This window comes from Cicer arietinum, chromosome 7 (genome assembly GCF_000331145.2).
Source record: "Cicer arietinum cultivar CDC Frontier isolate Library 1 chromosome 7, Cicar.CDCFrontier_v2.0, whole genome shotgun sequence".
Taxonomy (NCBI): Eukaryota; Viridiplantae; Streptophyta; class Magnoliopsida; order Fabales; family Fabaceae; genus Cicer; species Cicer arietinum.
Window position 1 is genome coordinate 2,589,174 of NC_021166.2, and position 22,351 is coordinate 2,611,524.

General features: G+C 32.7%; 4 protein-coding genes across 5 annotated transcripts in view; 1 reads left to right on the forward strand and 3 right to left on the reverse strand.

Moving 5' to 3' along the window:
• Positions 1–1,157: 1,157 nt before the first annotated feature.
• Positions 1,158–9,269, reverse strand: LOC101506034 (glycosyltransferase BC10). Its single transcript, XM_004507832.4, has 11 exons — positions 9,074–9,269; positions 8,097–8,610; positions 7,300–7,398; positions 6,535–6,635; positions 6,359–6,430; positions 6,155–6,245; positions 3,604–3,684; positions 2,591–2,650; positions 2,380–2,502; positions 1,772–1,810; positions 1,158–1,686 (listed from the first exon to the last, which is right to left on the reverse strand). The coding sequence occupies exons 2-11, from the start codon at positions 8,478–8,480 to the stop codon at positions 1,558–1,560; spliced, it is 1,179 nt and encodes a 392-aa protein (XP_004507889.1). The 5' UTR covers positions 8,481–8,610; positions 9,074–9,269; the 3' UTR covers positions 1,158–1,557.
• A 2,785-nt stretch (positions 9,270–12,054) lies between these two features.
• On the forward strand, positions 12,055–12,850 carry LOC101506348 (uncharacterized). Its single transcript, XM_004507833.4, has one exon. It carries the CDS (start codon positions 12,172–12,174, stop codon positions 12,712–12,714), a length of 543 nt encoding a protein of 180 aa, XP_004507890.2. The 5' UTR covers positions 12,055–12,171; the 3' UTR covers positions 12,715–12,850.
• A 1,378-nt stretch (positions 12,851–14,228) lies between these two features.
• Positions 14,229–17,521, reverse strand: LOC101506668 (oxysterol-binding protein-related protein 4B-like). The gene is made up of 7 exons (XM_004507835.4): positions 17,382–17,521; positions 17,043–17,213; positions 16,710–16,961; positions 16,210–16,306; positions 15,782–16,076; positions 15,561–15,663; positions 14,229–14,591 (listed from the first exon to the last, which is right to left on the reverse strand). Exons 1-7 carry the CDS (start codon positions 17,382–17,384, stop codon positions 14,334–14,336), a joined length of 1,179 nt encoding a protein of 392 aa, XP_004507892.1. The 5' UTR covers positions 17,385–17,521; the 3' UTR covers positions 14,229–14,333.
• A 1,200-nt stretch (positions 17,522–18,721) lies between these two features.
• The window catches only part of LOC101507222 (subtilisin-like protease SBT2.6), a 6,085-nt gene continuing 2,455 nt past the window's right edge, over positions 18,722–22,351 (reverse strand). For both annotated transcript variants that reach the window (XM_012717958.3, XM_012717959.3), the window contains exons 6-12: positions 22,138–22,233; positions 21,977–22,049; positions 21,275–21,560; positions 20,657–20,982; positions 20,041–20,308; positions 19,553–19,834; positions 18,722–19,451 (exon numbers count right to left, since the gene is read on the reverse strand). In XM_012717958.3, coding sequence (XP_012573412.1) covers positions 19,045–19,451; positions 19,553–19,834; positions 20,041–20,308; positions 20,657–20,982; positions 21,275–21,560; positions 21,977–22,049; positions 22,138–22,233 — 1,738 coding nt within the window. In that variant the 3' untranslated portion in view covers positions 18,722–19,044. The remainder of the gene's footprint in view (positions 19,452–19,552; positions 19,835–20,040; positions 20,309–20,656; positions 20,983–21,274; positions 21,561–21,976; positions 22,050–22,137; positions 22,234–22,351) is intronic.

Consider the following 22,351-nt stretch of genomic DNA (forward strand, 5'->3'; position numbering starts at 1 on the left):
TTGGATAAGAAACAGCATGGCAATGTAGGGCCATGTCTAGCCTTAAAGAATTTGGGAATCAACTTTATGATTAGTTGTATGAATTGTGATATGAGATGTAGGATTCATTTATACATTCTACCCTTAGGCCTATAAATAATGATGAGGTGCATGTGCAATGTGCATGCAGTGAAGTGAAATATGAGACTGGATTAATCTCAATAATGTTTTGGGCCTTGTATGAAAGTGTAGAGAGTAGATTTGAGCCAGGGATGACTTGCCGGTGGCATATACACATATCTGTAAGGGTATTATTGTTTTGCTGGCAAGTTGTCTTTGGTTCATGTTTGCTCTTCATTCTCTCATATCAGACTCCAAAATGGCTTCTTCGATGCTTTCATTTCTAAAATATAATTGAATTGAATGTGGTATATGAATCACACTTGTGATCTTCTACCTTATGTCACTAGACCTTTGCATGTTTATGAAGTTATTGCTCGGTCTTTAAATTTATAATATTATTATCCTATTAATTTGGCAGGACCTTGCTTATTTATCAAACAAGCCAAAAAAAACGACATAATTCTTGTTAACATAATTGTAAATTTGTAATTTTTGTGGAGTGTGCATATTCAAATTTATTAACTATTACTACTAATTCATTATTTACCATTCTCATAAAAAAAAGTCCATTATTTACCATTTTTAAAAAAAAAATTAATGAACTAGAAGAGAAAAACTTTCCACTGTGGAAGTAATATAAAGGCTGCTCAGCTTGCCTTGCTCTGCCTCGTTATTGTCTTCAATCGTTATTCTCTTTCTATTTTCTTGACTGGCTAAGCAACAAATAGTTCAAAAGTTAAAACAATCTTTCTGTTGAATTTTCTTGGAGTTATTTTATTTAAAATTGTAGTAAAATGTTTATTAGTAAATAATGTTTTTTTCTTCTTTTTCATAAACAATCATTCAAATAACATTTTAAGCTGAATAAAATTTTTCTTTTACCAGAAACCATACTTTCAACTAAATATATCTCATACACATCTTCCGGTGCATTTCAAATTCATAGTTTAAAAATGAATGAACACTTACAGGCTTACGCCAAGGGAGGGTAGAAAAACACTGACAAAAGTTCCGGCAACATAATCATCATCATAGTTAAGCAATGAACTTGTGAATAGACAGACAAAAAGGAATTGTACTTTTTCAACTTTAACACTTGGAAAGTTACAAAGATCAACAAGAATTAGATGAGCTGATATGATTCCCCCAAAATTTACCATGTTAAATATAAAACTTATATAACAAAAAATGGAAGGGAAAAATATAATTTGTCATCCAACAATCCCCGAGGAAGAGACACTAAATCGTTAGCCTCCTGTCAGTGTCCGGTCACAACCCTAACGGCAATGTCAGTTTACCTTGAACCCAACATCAGCATCAGCGGCCGACAGGCGATCAAGCCTCAATAATGCTGCAATTTACAACTCTCATGTCACATGAGAAACCAATATGAGGGCCAAAAGCAACAACTTATCTGACCAAAGAATCGATCAAACTAGCTGAGAGGATTCAAGTTCAAGGTGTTGAATAATTGGAAAATAGATGCAACAATTTATCCAGTGTTTCAGGAGTAAACTTCCTAGCAAATAGGTAACATGGCTTCTGAATCCCATTCCACAAGCAAGGCCAACTTTGCACTTCTTTCTGTAGAAACAACAGATAATTCATCAAGCTGGTTCATTGGTTCATTCTCTACAAATCAGATAAGTAAAGATCTCATATAGCTTACCTTCTCATCACTGGTGACATGTACACTAACATCTACGGACTGCAAACATAACAAATTAACAATCACAGTGAATATCCGTGAAACATAACTTGAAGACAAAATGAAAAGGCAACGTTGGGTTGACAGATACTTGCACAGTTGCACTACAGATGACTTAACTACAAAAAATTACTAAGGAAAGGGGATTCTCCAACTTGATGTCTCTTTTAATTCTCCTTAAAGTTTGATTTTGTGTTTTATTATGAAAAAGGAAAGAATTGTCATCACAAAGTCCCACTACTAAACCTTCCCACCTACTTTTAAAGAATTTTCTTATATGTGAAGTCATTTCCATTCAAATTTTTTAGATTTGAAAATATAAAACCGTCATCCAAAAAGCAAAAATGCATTTTTCCTTTGAACCAGCATTGCAAGCATTTTTGCTAATGCCTAAGAATGCACATGGATTGCGAACACTATATAACTCTACTCAAGCGGTACCAGTCCCAGACTTGTGTTTGAATTGAGGGAAAAGGATGAAATGAAATAAAAAGACATTCATTTCCTAGCTGCTAGCCAAAACATATGAATATGGATTATTATAGAAGTTGGTGTTAGCAGAACTATACCGTGATATTCTTCAAAAGCTCATAAGTAACATCCTGAGCCCTATATGATTTTGGGTGCCATTTTCTTTCAGACCAGTCAACATGGGTTACAGACCAGTTTGCAATTCCACCAGGATCAACAATCTAAAACCAAATGCATAAGTTTGATTAGCTGAAGATTGAAAAATGTTAATACAAAATAAAAGAACTATACTACAATTGAAATTCTCACCTGGAAGAAGGTTGGCAAGTAATGCTCATCAGCAATGCAATTCCGCCCCTCCAAACCAGGCTGTGATATTAAGAATTTCACATTAACATCAAATTCAAATTTCATAGCTCCACGGACATACAACTAATTATAGATGATTTGCAAGTCAAATTTATGCTGCCTAAGACAATAAGGTGTTGCTTTTCTAGCTTGGAAGGAAGTTCATATGAGAGAATAAAAAATTCTGAATTATCACGAGGAAACTAAATGATCTAATCACCTTAACCATCTAAGTAACTACACTGGCACATAAGATGACTAGATATAAGTTCATTTGCACATCAGTTCTATATCGCCTAGGACAATGCAGTGTTTCTTTTGTAGTTTAGGACGTAGTACATATACGGGATTTGAAGTCTCAAATCATTAATACTGCTTCCAAAACTACAAAAGAAACACCTTATTGTCCTAGGCAACATCGAACTGATGGGGATCTAAAATTCTGAATAGTTGCAGGAAAAGCATATGATCAGTTTAATCACCTAAGCAAAACTGGCACACAAGATTAGACCAATGATATCTAAGGTGCGGATACTCTTGGCATTCCATTTTGTTATTCTTTTAGAATTTTTTGTGGCACTTTGTACCTTTTCCTGTATGTGTTTACATACCTATAGCCATGCATCTATACTGCTAGTATTGTTTTTGTTTCTAAGGGTAAGAAACCCATAGAGCAACAAAGCCAACACTTCTCACTAACATTTTGCATAAATTTTACAAAGCATGCACATTTTGGGGGAAAAAATTTAAACAAATTTGTTTAAATTTAAGTAACAGAATGCAACATCATTATATGCTAGAGGAAGATAATCAGAAGTCCAGCATATAGAACCACATAAAATGAAATGCTAAACTTGTTTAACTTGATGACTAGGTAAATCTAAAGCGGAAACAAATATGGTTAAAAAAACCTTATGAGATTCAACAAAACTGCTGTAAGTTTAAACGACAACAATATGTAAAAATAACCTCACCTGGCAGTAAGACCGAAATTTTGAGTAATACAGGTAATCAGCCATAACTATAACAGCATGCTGCCGCTTCATAGAAAACCACTGCAGAAGAAAATGAACAATGAAGCTGAAACAAATCTACTGAATGGTTTACATGCACACACATATATCAAACAAGACACACAATGAAATAGATGTGTGGTGATACTGATTGGGCAAACAAGAGACTGTAAAGATTTTCACGCAAGTATAATTTTTTGTTATTTAAAATTTATTTATCACATTTTTAAGACAAAACACTCAATTACTGCCATGTGCTTGAATTGATATGATAGTAAACTCTATTTAACATAAATCGAACAGAAAGGTTATGAAACAATGACAACTTCGGTTGAATTCCTGTGAAAGACAATTGTATAATGAAGTAACCCTGGTCTGGACAATCTTTCAATAAGCAATTACAGGGAAAAGAAAAAACGAAAATAATCTTACAATGTGTTAGGATACAGAAATAGGGATAATTAGGAGTTTGTTGGTAGATGTGTTCCTAGGTTGTTAGTAGTTGTGAAGGTGTAACTGTTTTGGTGTTTCTGTTAGTAGTTAGTTATCCTAGACCTAATCCCTATCCTAATGTATTGGTGTTTCTTTCTGGAGCATGAAATTCATGGATTCGATAGAGTGCAGTGGGCGTTCATGAGCTTGGATGCTTCGATGCTATTTTGGTTTCATTCTTGAGATCAAGAAAACCCAAATCCAACTTGGGAATCTTTTTCCACATGTTTGATCCGTAGATTTGGAAGGTGAAACAGTGATTGTAAAACAGAGGAAGACAAAACCCACAAACAAATTCTTGGTGAAATGGTAAAACAAGAAGAGAAGGGTAAACGTGAGGATAACGAAACCGGTTCTTGGTGTCAACCGATTCTGACCAGCAATGTGTCTTTGTCGAAACTGTCAAATCAAGAATCATGGACGACGACAAATGAACTTCAAACACCAATACCAAAACTGTCGGTCATCGATCAACTTGTGAAGAGCTCTGGGCAACCAGCATCACTGGTGATAGTCGAACCACCGCCTCTGCCAGAAGCGCATGATGTTGATCATTCAAGGAGGAGAAGAAGGAGAAATGGGTCAGCAAATAATACAAACTGATGCAAGAATTGAAGACAGACACGGAGCTACGGAAGGAAGGAATAGAAGAAATGAAGAATGGAATCAATGAATTAATTATGGTATCAAGAAATAAATCAAGAACAGTGCCAGAACAGTTTCTGACCAGCCTCGTGCCTTGTGAAATCAAATAATTGTTATTGGAATTCAAGGAGAAACCAAAGTCCACTACTGAGATGGAAGACTCTATCAAGAACAGACACACAACATCAACAAGCCAGATTCAATTGACAGAAAAAGTTTCCAAGATTCATGACAAAAGCCACAAAGGGTTCTCGAGGGAAAGCCATTGATTCGTGTTGGGTGACAAGGCAAAGAACAACGAGAAGCAGAATTGTGGTAGTGACGAGACCAGTTCTTGGTTTCAAAGGATTCTGATCGGCCCTGTCTCTTCGTCTGAACTTTAAACCGTCATTTGTGCATGTCAACCGGGGAGATCCAAGATTTAATGGGTCAAAATCAAGATGGTGAGTGGAGCAAATGGATCATAAAGATGAAATTTGGCGCGGCGATACATGAGGCAGCAACAGTGCTATGTTCTTTTGGCCAAAAACAGCACCCAAAACAGATCATATAGTACACTTTTTGGGTCACAAGTTTATCCACCAATTCAAAGGGAACAACGAGGAATTGAAGCTCCGGCAGAAGGATTTCCTTTGGTGGCAGCCAGTTCATCCAGCTACCAGCAATGGGATCCTGGAGGAGTTTTTTTTTTTTTTTAATTTTAACCATTGATCAAGAATAATTTAGTATATGTCAAGTGTCAACCTTGAGGACAAGGTTGTTTTGAAGAGGGGTGTATTGTTAGGATATAGAAATAGGGATAATTAGGAGTTTGTGAGTATTTTGTTCCTAGGTTGTTAATCAATGTATAGGTGTAACTGGTTTGGTGTTTCGGTTAGTAGTTAGTTACCCTAGACCTAATCCCTATCCTAATGTATTGAAAGTCTTTAAATAGAGACTTTCACCCTTTTAGAAATGATCTTTAGGAAATTTTAGAAATTGAGTGGTGTAAACGCATATCCGCTCTTGTGTATCTTTTTCTTTGGAGAGATTCTCTCCTATTATTTCTTATCTTTTTTCTATATTAGTGTTCTACCTCTAAATTCTTGGAATCCAATTCTTGGGTTCCTAACACAATGACAGTGAATATTATAACTAGCAACTTCTCTCAAAAGTTACAAATTTATACACCTCAGCTTTTCCAGTAGCTACTTAATCAAGCTTTTCCATGAACACTTAGAAAGTAACATTTAATTTAATTGAGAAGCTCTCAAAAGCTAGAGGGTAACTCAAACTGGGCATGAACACTTTGTTCAAATTTTGCATTCTTGAATAAGTAAAGTTTCTATTTAAAATACTGAATTCTATCTCCAACATGGCTTCAGCAAGAATATACCTGTGCACCCTTTCTAAAGTCCTTCACCTCAACTTCAGGTAACATGTGATCTGAGTACCTCCCATTCCCATGAGGACCAGGATCCTTAAAGCTAAAAAGAAAAATTAAAAGTTTTCATTAGCAAAGGACATCAGATTGATAGCAAAAAGAAGAGAGACTATCAACTCAATAAGAACCACCATTATGAAATACTGCTTGACATACCAGTCTACATAGCTGATATTCGTATGCATCAGATAATTGTAAATATAGTCAAAATGATACAGAGGCACACAACTGCAAAAATGAAAAACCCATATAAACAAATCAGAAATTAATTAAACTAATGAATCTAGTTAATCAGAATGAACAGAATAAAAGCAATCTCATAACCCACTCACCTATCAGAAAGTAAAACAAAGTGCTGGTTATCAGGATCTTGAAGGGCATTTGCCAACAGCCGTCTCTCTGCATCAACCATAGAAATTTTACCCCACACCACCTGCAAACAACGTGACTTCTGGTTACAGGAACCCCCACTATAAAACCACAGGTAACTGGAAGACAGATAATTACACTCACTATCAGTATTACAATTATTAGACCTAAAACAGTTGAACTTCCAAATACTTTCAATTGCACCAAAAAAATCAGCAATGAGTTTAACAAATACCAATTAACCACACGAGGATACAAAATTGCTCAGGCAAGCCAAATAAAGTAAATCCAGAGTTCAAACCCAGGCTGGACCAGCTAAGGTTATGCTTATTTCAATGAATAAAACATATATGCTACAATCTCAAATTTAACAAGAAAGAGTGCTATACTTTTGTTTTAAATTGCCACTGCAAAACAATGACATCTCAGAGGGCCTTGGCTATGTGGCTACTCTTTCTCCTTTCTGCTTTTGATAATATGAAATGTCTATGATGTTGAGGTATTAAAACATTATACTTCAAAGCCCGTGCATTATTATGTTGTTAAAGTACAATATAATTCCTCAAGTCAAAAATAATATTCTATTTTCAATAAAAACTCAAAATTCATGAGTCCAATAAAAGGAAAAATGACATTTAAAATATCCATAAGAGAACCCAAACTCAAACATACAAGACAATACAATTCACAAATGCTAGTAAACTGAACAGAAACAAGGCAATGTGTACCTGGTCACTGCGTATATCGCGATTGACAAAATAACGGCTCACATGAACTGGTTTAGTCTTCGATGCATGCACATAAACAGAGAACTTCCCTTCATGACCCTGCCAAAAAGGAGAACATCTTCCAGGTAAATGGACACTACAAGATGAATAGAATTCAGAAGCATGGACAACCAAGTACCATCCGATGAAATTACAAACAAAAAAAAGTTAAGGACAATCATTCATTACACTACATTTACAAAGAATTTATTATTAAAACACACTTCACATTTTGTGTTGTATTTATATTTATGCCCCAATATATTTTAAAGGTCAAATACTAAGCATAAAAAATGTTGAGGGAATCTCCCATGGCTCTGACTGGACATCATTGTCACAACTATTTCCAAGAACATTCGTCTGGGAAATAGGAACATGAGCCATGTTGACAAATGCTGTATTTAAATCATTCATCAGTTTCCTTTGCACGTCATAACCCAAAAATAAGAGAGACCGCTGGCAATTTTCATGTTAAGCATCAGTTCTGGCATAATACTTCTTTTATGTAGTACTAAGAACCATCTAAGACAAATAAACGAATTGGAGTTCCTGGAATCATTTGAGCACACCAAAAGCCATTTCACTTACGGATACAAGAAATGCAGAACACCAATTAAACTAATAAACTGACCGGTATTCTTCTACGTGATTAAACATAAATATATTTTAAAGGGAACATCAACTGTCTTCCAAACCAATAATTGAGAAACAATAGCTTGAATGTGCTAAAACAGACAGGTATAGAAGCCAACTCTTACTTGGAAAAAGTTGTCCCACAATTTTTCCAATGGCAGAGAACCAGGGGACAAAAACATGAAGGCAATCTTTGATTTTTTCGAAACAACTGGTGGTGAGTTCAAAATATCCTTAATCACAACACGCGATGCAATCTCCTCATCAGTGTATTCTCTTGCAGGAACAGGTGGAAGCCAATTAGAAAAACGCTTGCACCCTCTAGAAGAGAAGATATAACAGGCTGAACTACTTTGCGGCGGGTACATATAAGCGCATATTAGAAAAACGCATACAAATAACACCAAGACAATAATCCACGTTGGCTTTTTCATATGAGGACGGTGGCGAGACCCAGGCAATAACTGCATATCACCCATGCCTAAACGCCAATCTTTATCTGACTTCATCTTCTAAGTAAATAACGCATCACAGTTTTCACCACCAAAAACTCTTCTTTTCCTCCACACACACAAAAAACAAGGGGAGAAGATAGTCTACTCCCTAAAATGAACCCTAAATAGATTGATGCAGACAAATCTGAAAACAAAAACACATAAAGAAAGGTGCATTAGGCAGCAAATAAGTCACATTTTTTAAACTACTCAATCTTACACTGAAATTCAGTCCTAGCAAATACTAAACCATAAGCACCCTTAAAAAGCAATATTCAGGAACAGAAAAATACAAAAACCTAATCAATAAAGGATTAAAAATAAAAATAGAAAATATATAGTTCAATATTGAAATAGCCATCACAATACACAACAACCACCAAAAATCAAAGAGCAGCGCAAATCCCTGTTTATAGTATAGTAGTATACTCTACAATTTGAATTTGAAATAGTATGCAATCAGAGAAAGTACAAAAACTGGAAATGAAAGAAAGAACTTAGAAATATACTAATTTAAAATTTAAAATAAAAGATGCTAGTACATCGTAATTTACAAATAGAAAAGAAAAAAGAAGATGAATTATGAGAGAGATGTAGTGTATACTAACCTGGAATGTTGAGGAAGATTGATTGATGAACGTAAATGACGAAATGAATAATATCAAATCTTGATAATGATTGGAAAAGAAAGATCAAGAGTTTGTGAGATGGGGGAATAATAATTAATTATAAAAAAAAAAAAAAAGATTTGAAAAAGAATAGTATGCGTTTTTGATTTGTGGGAAGGACTGTAAATGGAAAGCACGTCCTTCTTTGCTTCCTGTTAATGTTTGGGTCACTCAAATTATGAATGCCAAGCAGCGATTGGTGATTGGTGGTGGTGGCTACTTCTTCCTTTTTATTTTTCTTTTCTTTTCCTTAATTCTATCTATTTTTTGCACCAATTATTTCACCAATCTAAATCAAACTTATTAATTGTCACAAATAAATGTTATTAACATTTTTCAAAATATTAAAAAGGTCTAGTTAACTCCAAGTAACATTTTTTATTTCATAAAAGATTTTAATAAAACACTAGACTGAAAATAAAACTTATATTTATGGAATAGTATTAGTATAGAAACTCATGAGTCGTACGCTATAGATCGCTCGTTATATATATATATATATATATATAAATTTTAATTTGGAATTAAATATTATATAAATCCTAATTCACAATGCATTATTAATAAATGATATTATAATATATATTAGTTGACTTCACACAATAGTTTTATACTTATTATGTATTTTTAATAAATAATTAAATTTTTGTAGTAGATTAATTGTTGAAATTAATATTTTTCAAAATATTATTATTTATTAGATTTTTATAATTATTTATAGTCGTTGAATAATAGTTTAAATGATCACACTCAAAAAAGACTCTAAAAAAATTTATATTGTTATTTAAAAGTTTAGTTAATTTCATTCAATTTTATAATTTAAAGTATAAAAATATGAATTATATAAAAATAGTAATCTAAGACGACCCAATATTATATTTATACGAATGGTAATAAAAAAATTCATATACTCATAAAAATTAATATTTAATTATCATCGTAGTAATATTTAATGAATTTTAATTTTAGAATATTAATAATTGTAGTTAAATATAGGTAAATCAATTAAAAAACATTCTTAATTGTGAATTTAAAGAAATAATTATTTTTTAAATAATGCATAAATAGATAGTATTATTTTGTAACTAATTGTAATACTTAAATATATTAGAAAAACGTAGATATCTAATATATATGATATTACAAAGTTTATTTTACAGAGGCCGTACAAAAGCGCTTAATTCATATAATTATTTATTTTATTAAAATATTTTAAAATATATATACAACATGTTTACAAATTTAAAATTTTAATTCTTTTATTCGAAAGAAATATATAAATAAATATTATTTATTTTTAACTAAATATTATATTTAAAAAAAGAATATTTATTGTAAAAGATCAATTTGAAATTCTAGTAAAATAATTAAAGTAAATTATTTAGAATGTAGTAAAAAATAAATGGGAATGTATGTTTGATTTAGATTCAAAAAATATTTACTTTTTAGATTAATGAATTTTATAAATTTTGGGTGTACTAAAACTAGTAACAACAAAGTGAAATATAGAAAGAAAGAAAAAAAAACTTTATTTATACTTTTTTATATTTTATTAATTGTTTTTCTCGTGATTCTGCTTCAGTGTTTTAACATATATATATATATATATATATATATATAGTCCAATTGCACATGGTCTTATTTTTATATATTTTTTTATAGTTCAATTGCACATGGTCTTATTTTTTATATATTTTTTATGAGGGCTATATTGACTAAAAAATATTATTAAAAGATCAAAGTTCACTTTAATTAAAAGTCCAAAAAACAAAAAAGACTCAGAATTTATAAACAAAAACAGATTTGATGAACAAAAAATAGGGTTTAGATTTTTGAAAGAAACAAATCAGATTTGATGAACAGATGAAAGAGGGGTGTGAGTGAGACTCTCAAAAGTTTAATAAATTTGATACAGATTCACCAGAAGAGTAAAAAAAGAATTTGATGGTTCATCCAAGAGAATAAGGGAACTAATCACTCATAATTCACAGTAAGTATAATATATTTAAAATTGATCAAAGATGACCAAACAAGGAAAACATAGCTTCAACAGGAAGCAAGGTGACGCCCAAGATAGTGTGTGCAATTCCCATAATGGGCCTTGACCCATTTATATAAGTTGCACCCTCTTCTAGTGATATTTGCACCTATTAATCTAAGTAAATTTATCCTTATCACAAAATTAACCCAACTACATATTAAGAAAAATAAAATTTATAAAATAAAATAGTTAATGCCTCCACAATGAGCTCTTTAACAACTTGAAAGTTTTCGATCCATTTGAAGATTGGTTCTTCATAGTTGGACTTGAGTGTAATAATTTATTTGTTTTGGACCTTGTCATTGAGCCCTCTACTGTATACATCCATCTCACTAAACCCAAACAGGCAAGAAAGATAAAAGTTTTCCCAAATTTCAATAATTAAGACAATGAAACATATTTTTCTAATTAAATTAATTTGGTTATCTCAGAGACATGGCTGAAAAGTGTCTTATCCCATCCAATCAAACTTGTTTTACAAAAAAGTATTCCAAAAAGGCAAGTGGACTAGTGGAGTGCCTACCTCATTATTAGAGGGACCATCATGGACATGGAGTATATATAAAGTTTAAAGCAAGCTTTTCAATTTTAGTTGAATTGAACTGCATTATTACTAGTGCCATACTGTATTTACAAGTTATCAATTGATTTCATTTTTGAGAAAGTTCAAATTCAAATTAGTATAATTTGTCAACTGTTTTAATTTCTGCTTTAAAATTAGTATCATTTGTCAACTCTTAGGGTAGCCCAAGGATCAACACACAAAAATTGATTTAATTTCATAATAAAGGCTTTTAAAACCATATATAATTTATCCATTTGAATATGAAATTAGTATCATTTGTCAACTGTTTTAATTTCCAAAAGTTGCCTTTTAAAACTCAAGTTGCCCTTTTGATTATCAAATTGTGAAACTCCACTTGTGTCTATGCATGTGCACAATCACACACACATACACATACATACATGAATATATATAATAATACCCAGACTAGACATGTATATTATTATTCACTACTTAGATTTGTTAGTCATAGAGAAAATGGGGGCATGTTATTCATACAACACGTCCCCTAAACTCAAAAACAATATCACAGTAATTCACTTCAATGGTTTTGTTGAGTATTTTGATCAACCAACTTCAGCAAGCCAAGTTATTGGAAATACACCAAAACACTTTCTTTGTACCTCAATTCAACTTCTTTCATCATTCTACAAACCATTGAAAGGAGATAGTCAACTCCAATCTGGTCAACTATATTTCCTTCTACCATTCTCAATACTACAAGCTTCTGATTTTTCTCCTGTTGATATGGCTTGTCTAGCAAAGAGGCTCACTGCAAAAGCCAAAATCAAGCCATGTGATAATAAAAAATCTTCAACAGTTACTCCTTTACTTAGCCAAACAAATTGGACTACTTCTCCTGCAAGGAGTCCTTGTAGAATGCAGCCATGGAAACCTATTTTGGATACTATTACAGAAAAACCATTCAACACCAGAAGTGAATCAGATTTGCAAGATATCACTATCAATGTTTAGTAGATAATCTGTGTAATAATGATTATAATCATAATATATTTTAGAATTTGATGTGTCTGAATTTCCTATAGTTGTACTTACCATTGTCATTAGAAAACAGATTTTCTGCTGCAATTGTGTTGCACACAATCACCAATTTCGACCGTCCAATCTAAATCAATAGTTAAATTTATTTAAAATTGATTTATTGATTGTGTCATTTGAGTCGTCCAATCTCAAGTCAGTTACCAATATTTTGGTGCTACTTGATACTTTTACTACAGAGGATTCGGATCCATTGTTCTTAAAGTTTTAAAGAGATCCTTAACTTTCATTTTTTTTTTTATCAAAAAATGTCTTAAAAAATAAAACTATATTAAAATGTGTGTATGTCAATTGAACACATAATTAAATATTAATAAATAATATTAAAAAAAACTATTTATATGGTACATGTGTTAATTATATTTATATTAAAAGCATATATTTAGGTTCAATTTATTTTAACAATTATATAAATATTAAGCTTTATTTTGTTTATAACTAATATACATGCACTGTTAAATATTTATTGAAAAATAATTAAATATTTTTTATTAGCAATTGAACGGTATTTTTATCATTATTTATTATTTATTGAGTTTTATTTTTACTTCTGTGCTTTAATTCTAAATTATTGAATCACAATTTTTAAACTTTATTCCGTGAAGTAAAGTGCCTGGTTAGGTTCAGTTTTTTTTTTAGGCATGATTTTTGTTTTGATGTAAATTTAGTTAGTTAATTTTTGTATTTTTCTATTGTTTTTTCACCTTCAAGCAACGTTTGGACAGAGGAGCAAGAAGATATTTCAAGCCTTATCTTCTAATCATATTTCCGTTCTAAATAAGTTTCTTTATTTACTATTATGAGCCAAACTTGGATTTTCGAAGAGAGTTGACGATCGTTGTTCTTAACTCTTCGTTGGAATATTGATATATTTGCATACACTTCAAATTTCAGTGTCTCTTTACAACTTTAGGATAATAAAATTAGTGATATGTGATTCTCCTCTGATGTAAGACACATGTCCTTTTTAGTCGGCGATTGTGGTCATAGTTAGATATGTGAGTTATTGTGGACATCAATTTTAAATTCCTTTCCAGTATGAAGTATGCTCTAATTAAAAAAAGCTTCTATGTCGTTGTTTGCCGGATCGAGTCGATCTGAAGTGATCCAATTTTCATGATGAACTTGGACTATGAAATTCTGAGTCCAGCCCAAAACAATAAATTCAAGTGTAAATGCATAATTTACTTTATGGAATAAAGAGCTTGTTTTTATTTTCTGTTTCTCTTGCCCTTCTTTTGCTCGATTACTTGCATCAAACAATTGGTTTTGGTTGATTAAACTTTTAATATACTTCATCTGTAATAAATTACTGACAGCTTAATCCCCATTCCCCTTTGTCAAGTTACTTTATTTTGGTGGTAGAACCACAAATAAATTCATTTTAAATTTAGCAAATGTTAACATGTGTCTCAAATATACATGTAATATAATGTGAAATTTTATCTTAGAATTCCTATATTCAATTCTTTAAAATTTTCATCCAGCAAGAAGTAATTTTGGATATCTACTATGTAGTACATAAGTAAAAAAAATTACAGGGCTATGATAGGGGCAGCAGGGACCCATTTATGAATGGGTGAACAATCACACTCCAATCCACTTTCATTACTGTAAGACACCAAAAAATTCTTAGGAGTCCAACCTTCCCCTATGCTCTCCCTTTCTCTCAACATTTTCCTCTGTCTTTCCTCCACACCTTGCTTTGCTTCTCTTGCTTTATCCCAGTCTTTGTTAATAATGGCTTGGGTCAACTCACTCCAAATAAGGGCTGATTCAGTTTGCCACACACCCTGATAGAACAAGAGAATCTTACTATGCCACATCCAATAAAATTAACATGCAACTTAATTACTGGAACAAAACTTATATCAATTTTGTTCTTTTAACAACTTAAATATTCTTTATTATTAATGTAAGCAGACCACTTTGATATGTGGTCTAAAGTGGACTAACACTGGAAAATAATTCAGCTTAATTGTTGCTCGTTCAACAAAAATAAGGGAAAACAAATATGTGTCAGTCAAAGCTGAACTCGTCGATTTGATATCATTCAATTTACCATCTTAGCAATAAGAAAGAGGATGGTCGTGAACTTCAACTTCCGAAAAGTGTTACTATCGTCATTAGAATTTTAGACAATTGTTAAGCACTGGTCCATCGTGGATCATATTTGGTATTGGTCCATTGAAGCACTCACCTATTAATCTTTTTTTTTTTTTACAAAACACTCACCTATTAATCTAATAATAAAACAAAGACATAATTTTCTTCTTCACTTTTAATATGGTACTGTACAATGAGTGCCAACCCAAGGCCAAATCTAATAAAATTAGGGCTTTAGGCTTCCAACAAATAATTAATTTTTCATGTATATTTAGATATCAAAAAAATAAAATATTAAATAGTACAATAAGTAAAAGACCTCACAGTTGTAAAAAGATACAGATATTTAATTAAAATACTTTGTATCTCATAAAACAAAATGTAGAATTTAAATAAAATTATATTGTTATTAGTATTAAAAGGACCTTTATTTTTTATCAAGATCTTGCCTTAGAGTTTGCTTTAGGTCTCAATAAGTGTTGGACCAACCCAAAATACATTTTACTGAATACATTCATGTTTCATATCAGAAAGACTTCTGTAGGACATGCCAGGAAGAGCATGTTTCATTTCATAAACTAAAGGAGCAATATAATTAATAAATAAATGAATCATACAAGCAAGAGGAATAAGTGCAGAAAATAGAAGTTAATTACCTCTGCATTCTTGACAGTAGGAGTTTTGAGGCCTGAAATGACTTCTTTTGCATCATATATTACTTTGACTTTCCCACTGTTTGAATCCTTCACTTTAACAGTACTAATACATATATGAAATTTGATAAGAAATGTGACACTAAAATATGTAGCATAATAATTCTTGAAAAATAAACCCAAGCTCCTTTAATAAAAAAAAAATGACATTGACTTTTAAATACCTATCCCATTGACCATCAATTTCATATAGTACATTGGATGATGAAGAATCAAGGATCTTCCCTTTGATCAATTTACTATTCCCACCAAGTCCAAGAAAAGAATAGGATGAGTTGTAGGATAACTCAGCCACAAGGCCTGTTTCCGGGCACTTTATATTAACATTACCAACCCAATTAACTCCAGGAACTGGAAGAATTCTAATTGAGAGGCGAGGACAATTCATTTCATATGTTTCCCCATGATTTCTCAGCTTTAGCACCCGTTTTCCATGCACTTCAGCATCAATACATGTACCTAAAGTAAAGGGATATCATTTACAACTTGAAATTTACTTGAAACAGATTCAAACTCTCATCATAAAATTTTATTGCAATGATATTAATTAATATAATTAGGAGTAAGTGTTGTGAATTTTTGAGATATATACCACGAAACTTAGGAACAGGTTGCTGGGACCATATCATTTCAATGTTTTCCTTCTCATCTGTTGCATGGAGGGCAGATACTGGAGGGTTGATGGAAACCTGCAGAGATAAAAAGTAGCAATAATATTATTATTTAATTGAATTTATATCTTTAAACTATCCAATAAATTAAGATGAGCCAAATGTTAAGACTTAAACATAAGTTAACAGGGAGAGTTCGAACTAAAAGACTAGTCTATTAGGTGGAAGAGTCTCGCGACTTCTTCAGTACCATATTATGCATTTTTATCTACTAACTTTGCCACACTCTTTAAAAGACGACAACCATGTGGTAGTCCTATCCTCTTGGGCGGCCTCACCCAGCTATCAGTATTCGGTGAAGTACCTTAATTCAGCCTATAGGTAACCCTTGAGTCTCATAACTTAAGTAAAACACTGAACACTTAAATCATAATAATGTATAGAGTATAAAAAAGAAAGAGGGTAGTTAGAAATGTAGTACCTGCTCAAGTAGGACATTGAGGTTGCCCTTGGAAACATGGTGTGTCTCTCCAAGAATGGGATTATAGGGAGCAACCCCAAAAGAAGTAGGACGTGTGGTAGATATACTCCAAGCTACGACAGATGTGAGCCTTTCAAGTGGACTCTGCTGATTGTTGCATTGGGTCAACAAGTTTGAATTTGAAGTTGTGCAGTATACTGATTCACCATAGCATTGAAGTTGTGATTTTGGGAAATTAAACAGAGGCGGCAGCTGCACATAAATAGTTAAAATAAATAATTTATGAGAATGAATGAGTCCTAGTGGAAAGTAAAGTAAAAAGTAAAAACTTGCCTGTAAGTTAGTGAGATCTGATCCTGGGCGTACATTTTTGAGTAAACTTAACAAGCGACTTATAAGATTAGGGGCTCTGTAACTGTAACCTGGCTCTAAATCTGTTGTGTCAACTTCCAACGAAAATGGCTTTGTTAGAACAATTTTTGACTGCCTCTTCCCTTGGCTTGCCTTTACAGTTACACACCCAGATTAAATTAGATGCTACACAATCAATCACTTCAACAAAATTAATAAATGAATCCCTCGTCCCCCAACAACTACAAGGGAAAAACAGTCACAGGAAAACACAAGCACAGAGAGAGATGAAAACAATTGAGAAAGAAAGAGAGGATATACCATATGATACACGAGAGTTGAAGAAGAAAGAAAGAAAGAAAGAGTCCTGCGAATATTTAATTTGGAGAGAACTCAACCAATGTCAGCTCAGCTGTGATCGCGTCATTTATTAGATCACCACTTTACACCCAGCGACAATAATTAATAATAAGTAATTCAACACTCACAAAATATATTTTTGTTTAAATTTAGACCCGATATTTTTTTTACTTTTCTTTATATTTAATATTGAATGGAGAGTATATACATATTTTTACTCTCCCACCCACACATCACATATTAATTAATTACTATCATCTAAAGTCAATAATTTACAATGTAGCTGAGTACATTAATTGGGAAGATAAGTAACACTGAAACAGCCACGTCCATGCCTACAACTACAAGCAGCTAAACACCCAGGTATGGACCAAACAACCCCAAAAATGTCAACAATACCACCTTTCATTATTTATTAGGTTAAATTACACATCTGCTCTCTTAATTTATTTTGTAGATTCATAACTATTTTTTATTTTATTTTATTCCCTTAACTTTGGTTTTCTATTTGTAATTTTGTAATAGAAAAATGGATTCACATTATAAAACAACTTCCTATTATTCATTTGGAATTCTCTATTTCATGTTTAAAAGTATAAAACAACTTCTTATTATTTATTTTGCCACTAACAGCAAAATTCACATTATAATAAAATATATACTCTTTTTAGTAAATACATAATTAAAAGAATTTGATTATATAATTCAAACAAACTTTATTTTATAAAATGAGGTTGACATAAAAAAACATTCAACCATAAATTACCTTACATAAGAGAAAACTTGATTATAATTAAAAGTATATTTGCAAACGTTAATTCAAACATATATTTAGTATTGTTTAATTTTGCCTACGTGGCCCTTGATTATACGTTCATGCACCTCTCCACCCATATCCTAAAAGTCAAAACTTCTTCCTTCCCCTCTCTTCTCCAAATTAGGATTTTAACGTTGATCTAAATTTATCTCCTTCCTCCTCTCTTATGTAAATTGTGAACTATTAATGTTTATTGCTTCTTCCTGGTCAGAAAATTCATCTTCTTACATCAAAATTGGACTCTAGTGAAATGTAAACTATTTGCTTTTTGTTGGAATTATCATTGAGAGTAGTTAATTGTTTAAATTTGTCCGTTGAAAATAAACAAATGCACACCCCTTGTATATCTTTCTTTAATTTTATTTTTGTATTATTTTATTGTATTTTGTGTTGTTTTGCTGAATTTTGGGATCATGTGGGTGTAGGTAAATAGTAGTGAAGGTATACCTAAGATTAACATTGTGCAATTAATACATACATGATGTAACAGATACTAATTATTATTTCATGTATTATACCTGCAGTAAGCAGTAACTGTTGGTGAATGGGAGCTGATACATGTAAAAACTTCTCATGAAGAAGCATTTAACAAATCACTAAACAATATAAGCAAAACTTTATACGTGGAAAAAACTAAGCTTCACCCCTTACACTTGCTTACCTTTACACCTATTTATAATTCAATATCATATATTATATTATATCATATATTTGGATGAATAAATCTAGCACCATGCCTTAACTTATTCCCCACCAACATAAAAAGAATATTACAAGCATTGCTTTTCCTTTGTCAACCAAACAAGTTTATCGCGGGAATCCTTTCGCCAGAACAGGAATCCTCACCTTATGCCCTCTGCTCCCTTTCATTAAAACCTCTCCAAAACTATAACTTCCCGTCACAGAGCGAGACGTGAGTGTCACGGTAAACTGACGCGATGCACCTGCTCGGATAGTCATTGCAGGAGGGTTGACTTCAATCGCAACAGCTGGTTCTATTCTTCCTGTGATCACATAGGTTTCTTCCTCGGCAACATTGGTTACAGTTCGGCGGACAACTTGAGTTCCCACAAGATGGGAAATTGTGATTGATGGAGTATTGAAATTCGACGGTTTTCCCATAGTGTTGTTACATGGCATGTTAGTGTGGTTCTTTATCTCATGAACATCGATACCGGGCGTTGTGCATAAGAAGCCTATATAATCCTCATATCCTGCATAATGAATAACAAATTTATTTTTCAAAGTTAATTGGCAATTTAAACATTATAAAACGGAGAAATTAGTTATATATATAGGGAAGAAGAAATCAAACCTGCATCAAAGATGAGGCCAGGATCCAAGGCAGCTGTTGGATCAACATGTCCGCTCCCATAGTCAAAAGGGGTAGCTTTGATGAACTTTATAGCTTCTGTTTCGGAAGTTTGCTGGGCTAGAAGAGGATTCCCTGCTCTGTCTAGAGTTGTTGATGTTGTCATCAAGGCTGATTTAATGGCAGCAGGGCTCCAATGTGGATGCTTCTGCTTTATAAGAGCAGCAATTCCAGCTATATGTGGTGCAGACATACTAGTTCCAGATATCATGGCAAATCCCTCACCTGCACAAGCAAATAATTGCTTAATATTAATCAACTCTACGATGTATCAATAGTTTTTCTCCGTTTTTCCTCTACCCTCCTTAATATGCAATGTTTCTTCCAAGATAAATACTAACAAAACATCATTTCCAACACATCCTCTATATATTTAGATGAATTTCAAGCATCCCATTAAAAAGAGGCCCGCCCAGATAGCCATTACTTACCAACATAATTTGGTTCATCGGTTCCATTTGGACTCCAAGCGGCCCAAATCAATGAACCAGGAGCTAATATATCTGGTTTGAGAAGATCTGCCTCTTGGAAGCTGAAGTCCTTTATATTTGGTCCTCTAGCAGAGAATAATGCCACCTGTGGTGCAGACTTGTGAAGAATAGGTACCAAACCATCACCAATTTTACCTATACCTTTGAAACTTTTCACCCGTCCAGTCCAGTCTCTTGGTGTAGAGATATTATAATAGTTTATAAGTTCCTGAAAATATAAAGATTTGCAGTACTAAATTACATGATATAGTGTATGAGCATAATTTATTATAAACAGAAACAATGCCCTATGCAGTATGGTGTAAGGGTCATCTTTAAAATAGACCGCAGCATTTAAACACAAGTTTTACACTGTAAACCCTAAGCTTGAATCATAAATTATGAAAGGTACTGCAACCTCTCTGCAGTCGGAGACATAAGCACAACTGACTGAACTTCGTGATCAAACATTGTTTATTCTCTGTTTGCGTTTTTCGTATCTATTTTCTTTTAAACAGGGGTTGCTATTCTAACACTACATCTACATAAATATACTGGTAAAGATGAGTCTGAGTACCTTTGAATTGCTGACATCTGTGATAAGAATCCCGGGAAGGCCAACCGGGACAGGATCAAATTTTGCTCCGGGTGAAACATTTTCAACACAGAGAACAAATCCAGCTGCACCAAGGGCCTTTGCTGTTTCTGATACTTTCTTAACTGATGCAGTACCAACAACAAAGTTGAAAGAATATCCACAGAGAAGAATATTTCCTTCTATCAAGTTCTTGTTTAAAACTTCTGGTCTCTGGCAATCTGTGGGGCTGTACTTCATAACTGAAGAATCTAGCAGCACATCGTTTGCAGCGACCAATGTGTATGTTCTGTTTAAATGTGTAGCAGCTGTACAAGCCATTATACATATTTTAGATATGAGAGTGATCTTAACTATGATGTTGGCACATAAGAAAATAATTTTGATATAATCAAGTAAATGAAACGGTAAGCAAGAAAAGTGTTTTTGTTTATGTTTTATTTCTTCCTCCTAATTTGGAGAAGGAAAGTTTGTTCCATGTTCTCTTCAGCTACAAAGAAAATTTCCACCAAAATCTTTCAATTATATCTCCTGATATCAGTCCATTGAAAAGAATCACATTATATTTGAAGAAACATAGTAGAAAGTTGGAAAACTTACGTGATAACCCAATTCCAGCTAAGATTTTTCCATTTCCAAGCATCAAATGGTTTTTGTATCTACGATCATCAATTGCGGCAGCTACAGATGTTATCCATGGACTATATGAAACCATTGTCTTAGGGAAAGGACCACCATTTCCAGCGGCCTGTGCAACAAATACACCGGCTTTCACAGCTCCAAGAAGTGTAGCATCAAAAGGATTCAAAAATGTAGTTTTTGCGGCTGCTGGAGGACTGTTGGGTCCAACTGAAAGGCTGAGTATATCCACTCCATCATATACAGCCTGTTGACTCTCAGATTTTAGAAATCTTGAGATAGAATACCAGTGGAGGAAACAATGACATTGTATAGTAAAATATTTAGATAAACTGTTGAAATTAATATCAAATAAAAAAACAAACCGCTGCAGTGGCATGCTTTGACAAAGTTATCAAAAATTCTAGTGTGAGTATACATGGGAGGCTGAGGAAGACCTAGAAAAACTATAAGTGAAACTATTAAAAAAGACCTAGAGATTAATAAGTTGAATAGAGATATGATATATGACGGAACATTATGGTGTCGTTTGATCTATGTAACCGACCCTACTTAGTAGGATTAGGCTTGTTTGTTGTTTTTGTATACACGGGAGGCTGAGGTCTATAATTTTCATGTACTTTTGAAGTCAATATATAATAAATGTGTCATATACTTGCATACCTGATCAATTGCAGCAACTACATCGGCAACAAACCCTCCAAACAGTCTATAAAGTGCCTTGTATACAGCAATCCTGAACATAATAAATACACCAAATCTTTAATGCAACAGAAAGGACCATAGTTCCCAGTTTTTAATCGATTAAGCTTATTGTTCCTCACCTAGCACGAGGAGCCATCCCACTTGCTTTCCCAAATTCATGGCCATGCATCCTCACAGGAATTCCATTATTTCCAGCTGCAATAGAGGCTGTATGACTGCCAGAGGAAAATGCACCCAAAAAAGAGGGATTGTTAAAATTTTATCAAATGCTCCGAAGATAGAATGAAAGACAACTTTTACTAAAGTTCTAATGATTTGCTCGACACTTTATGA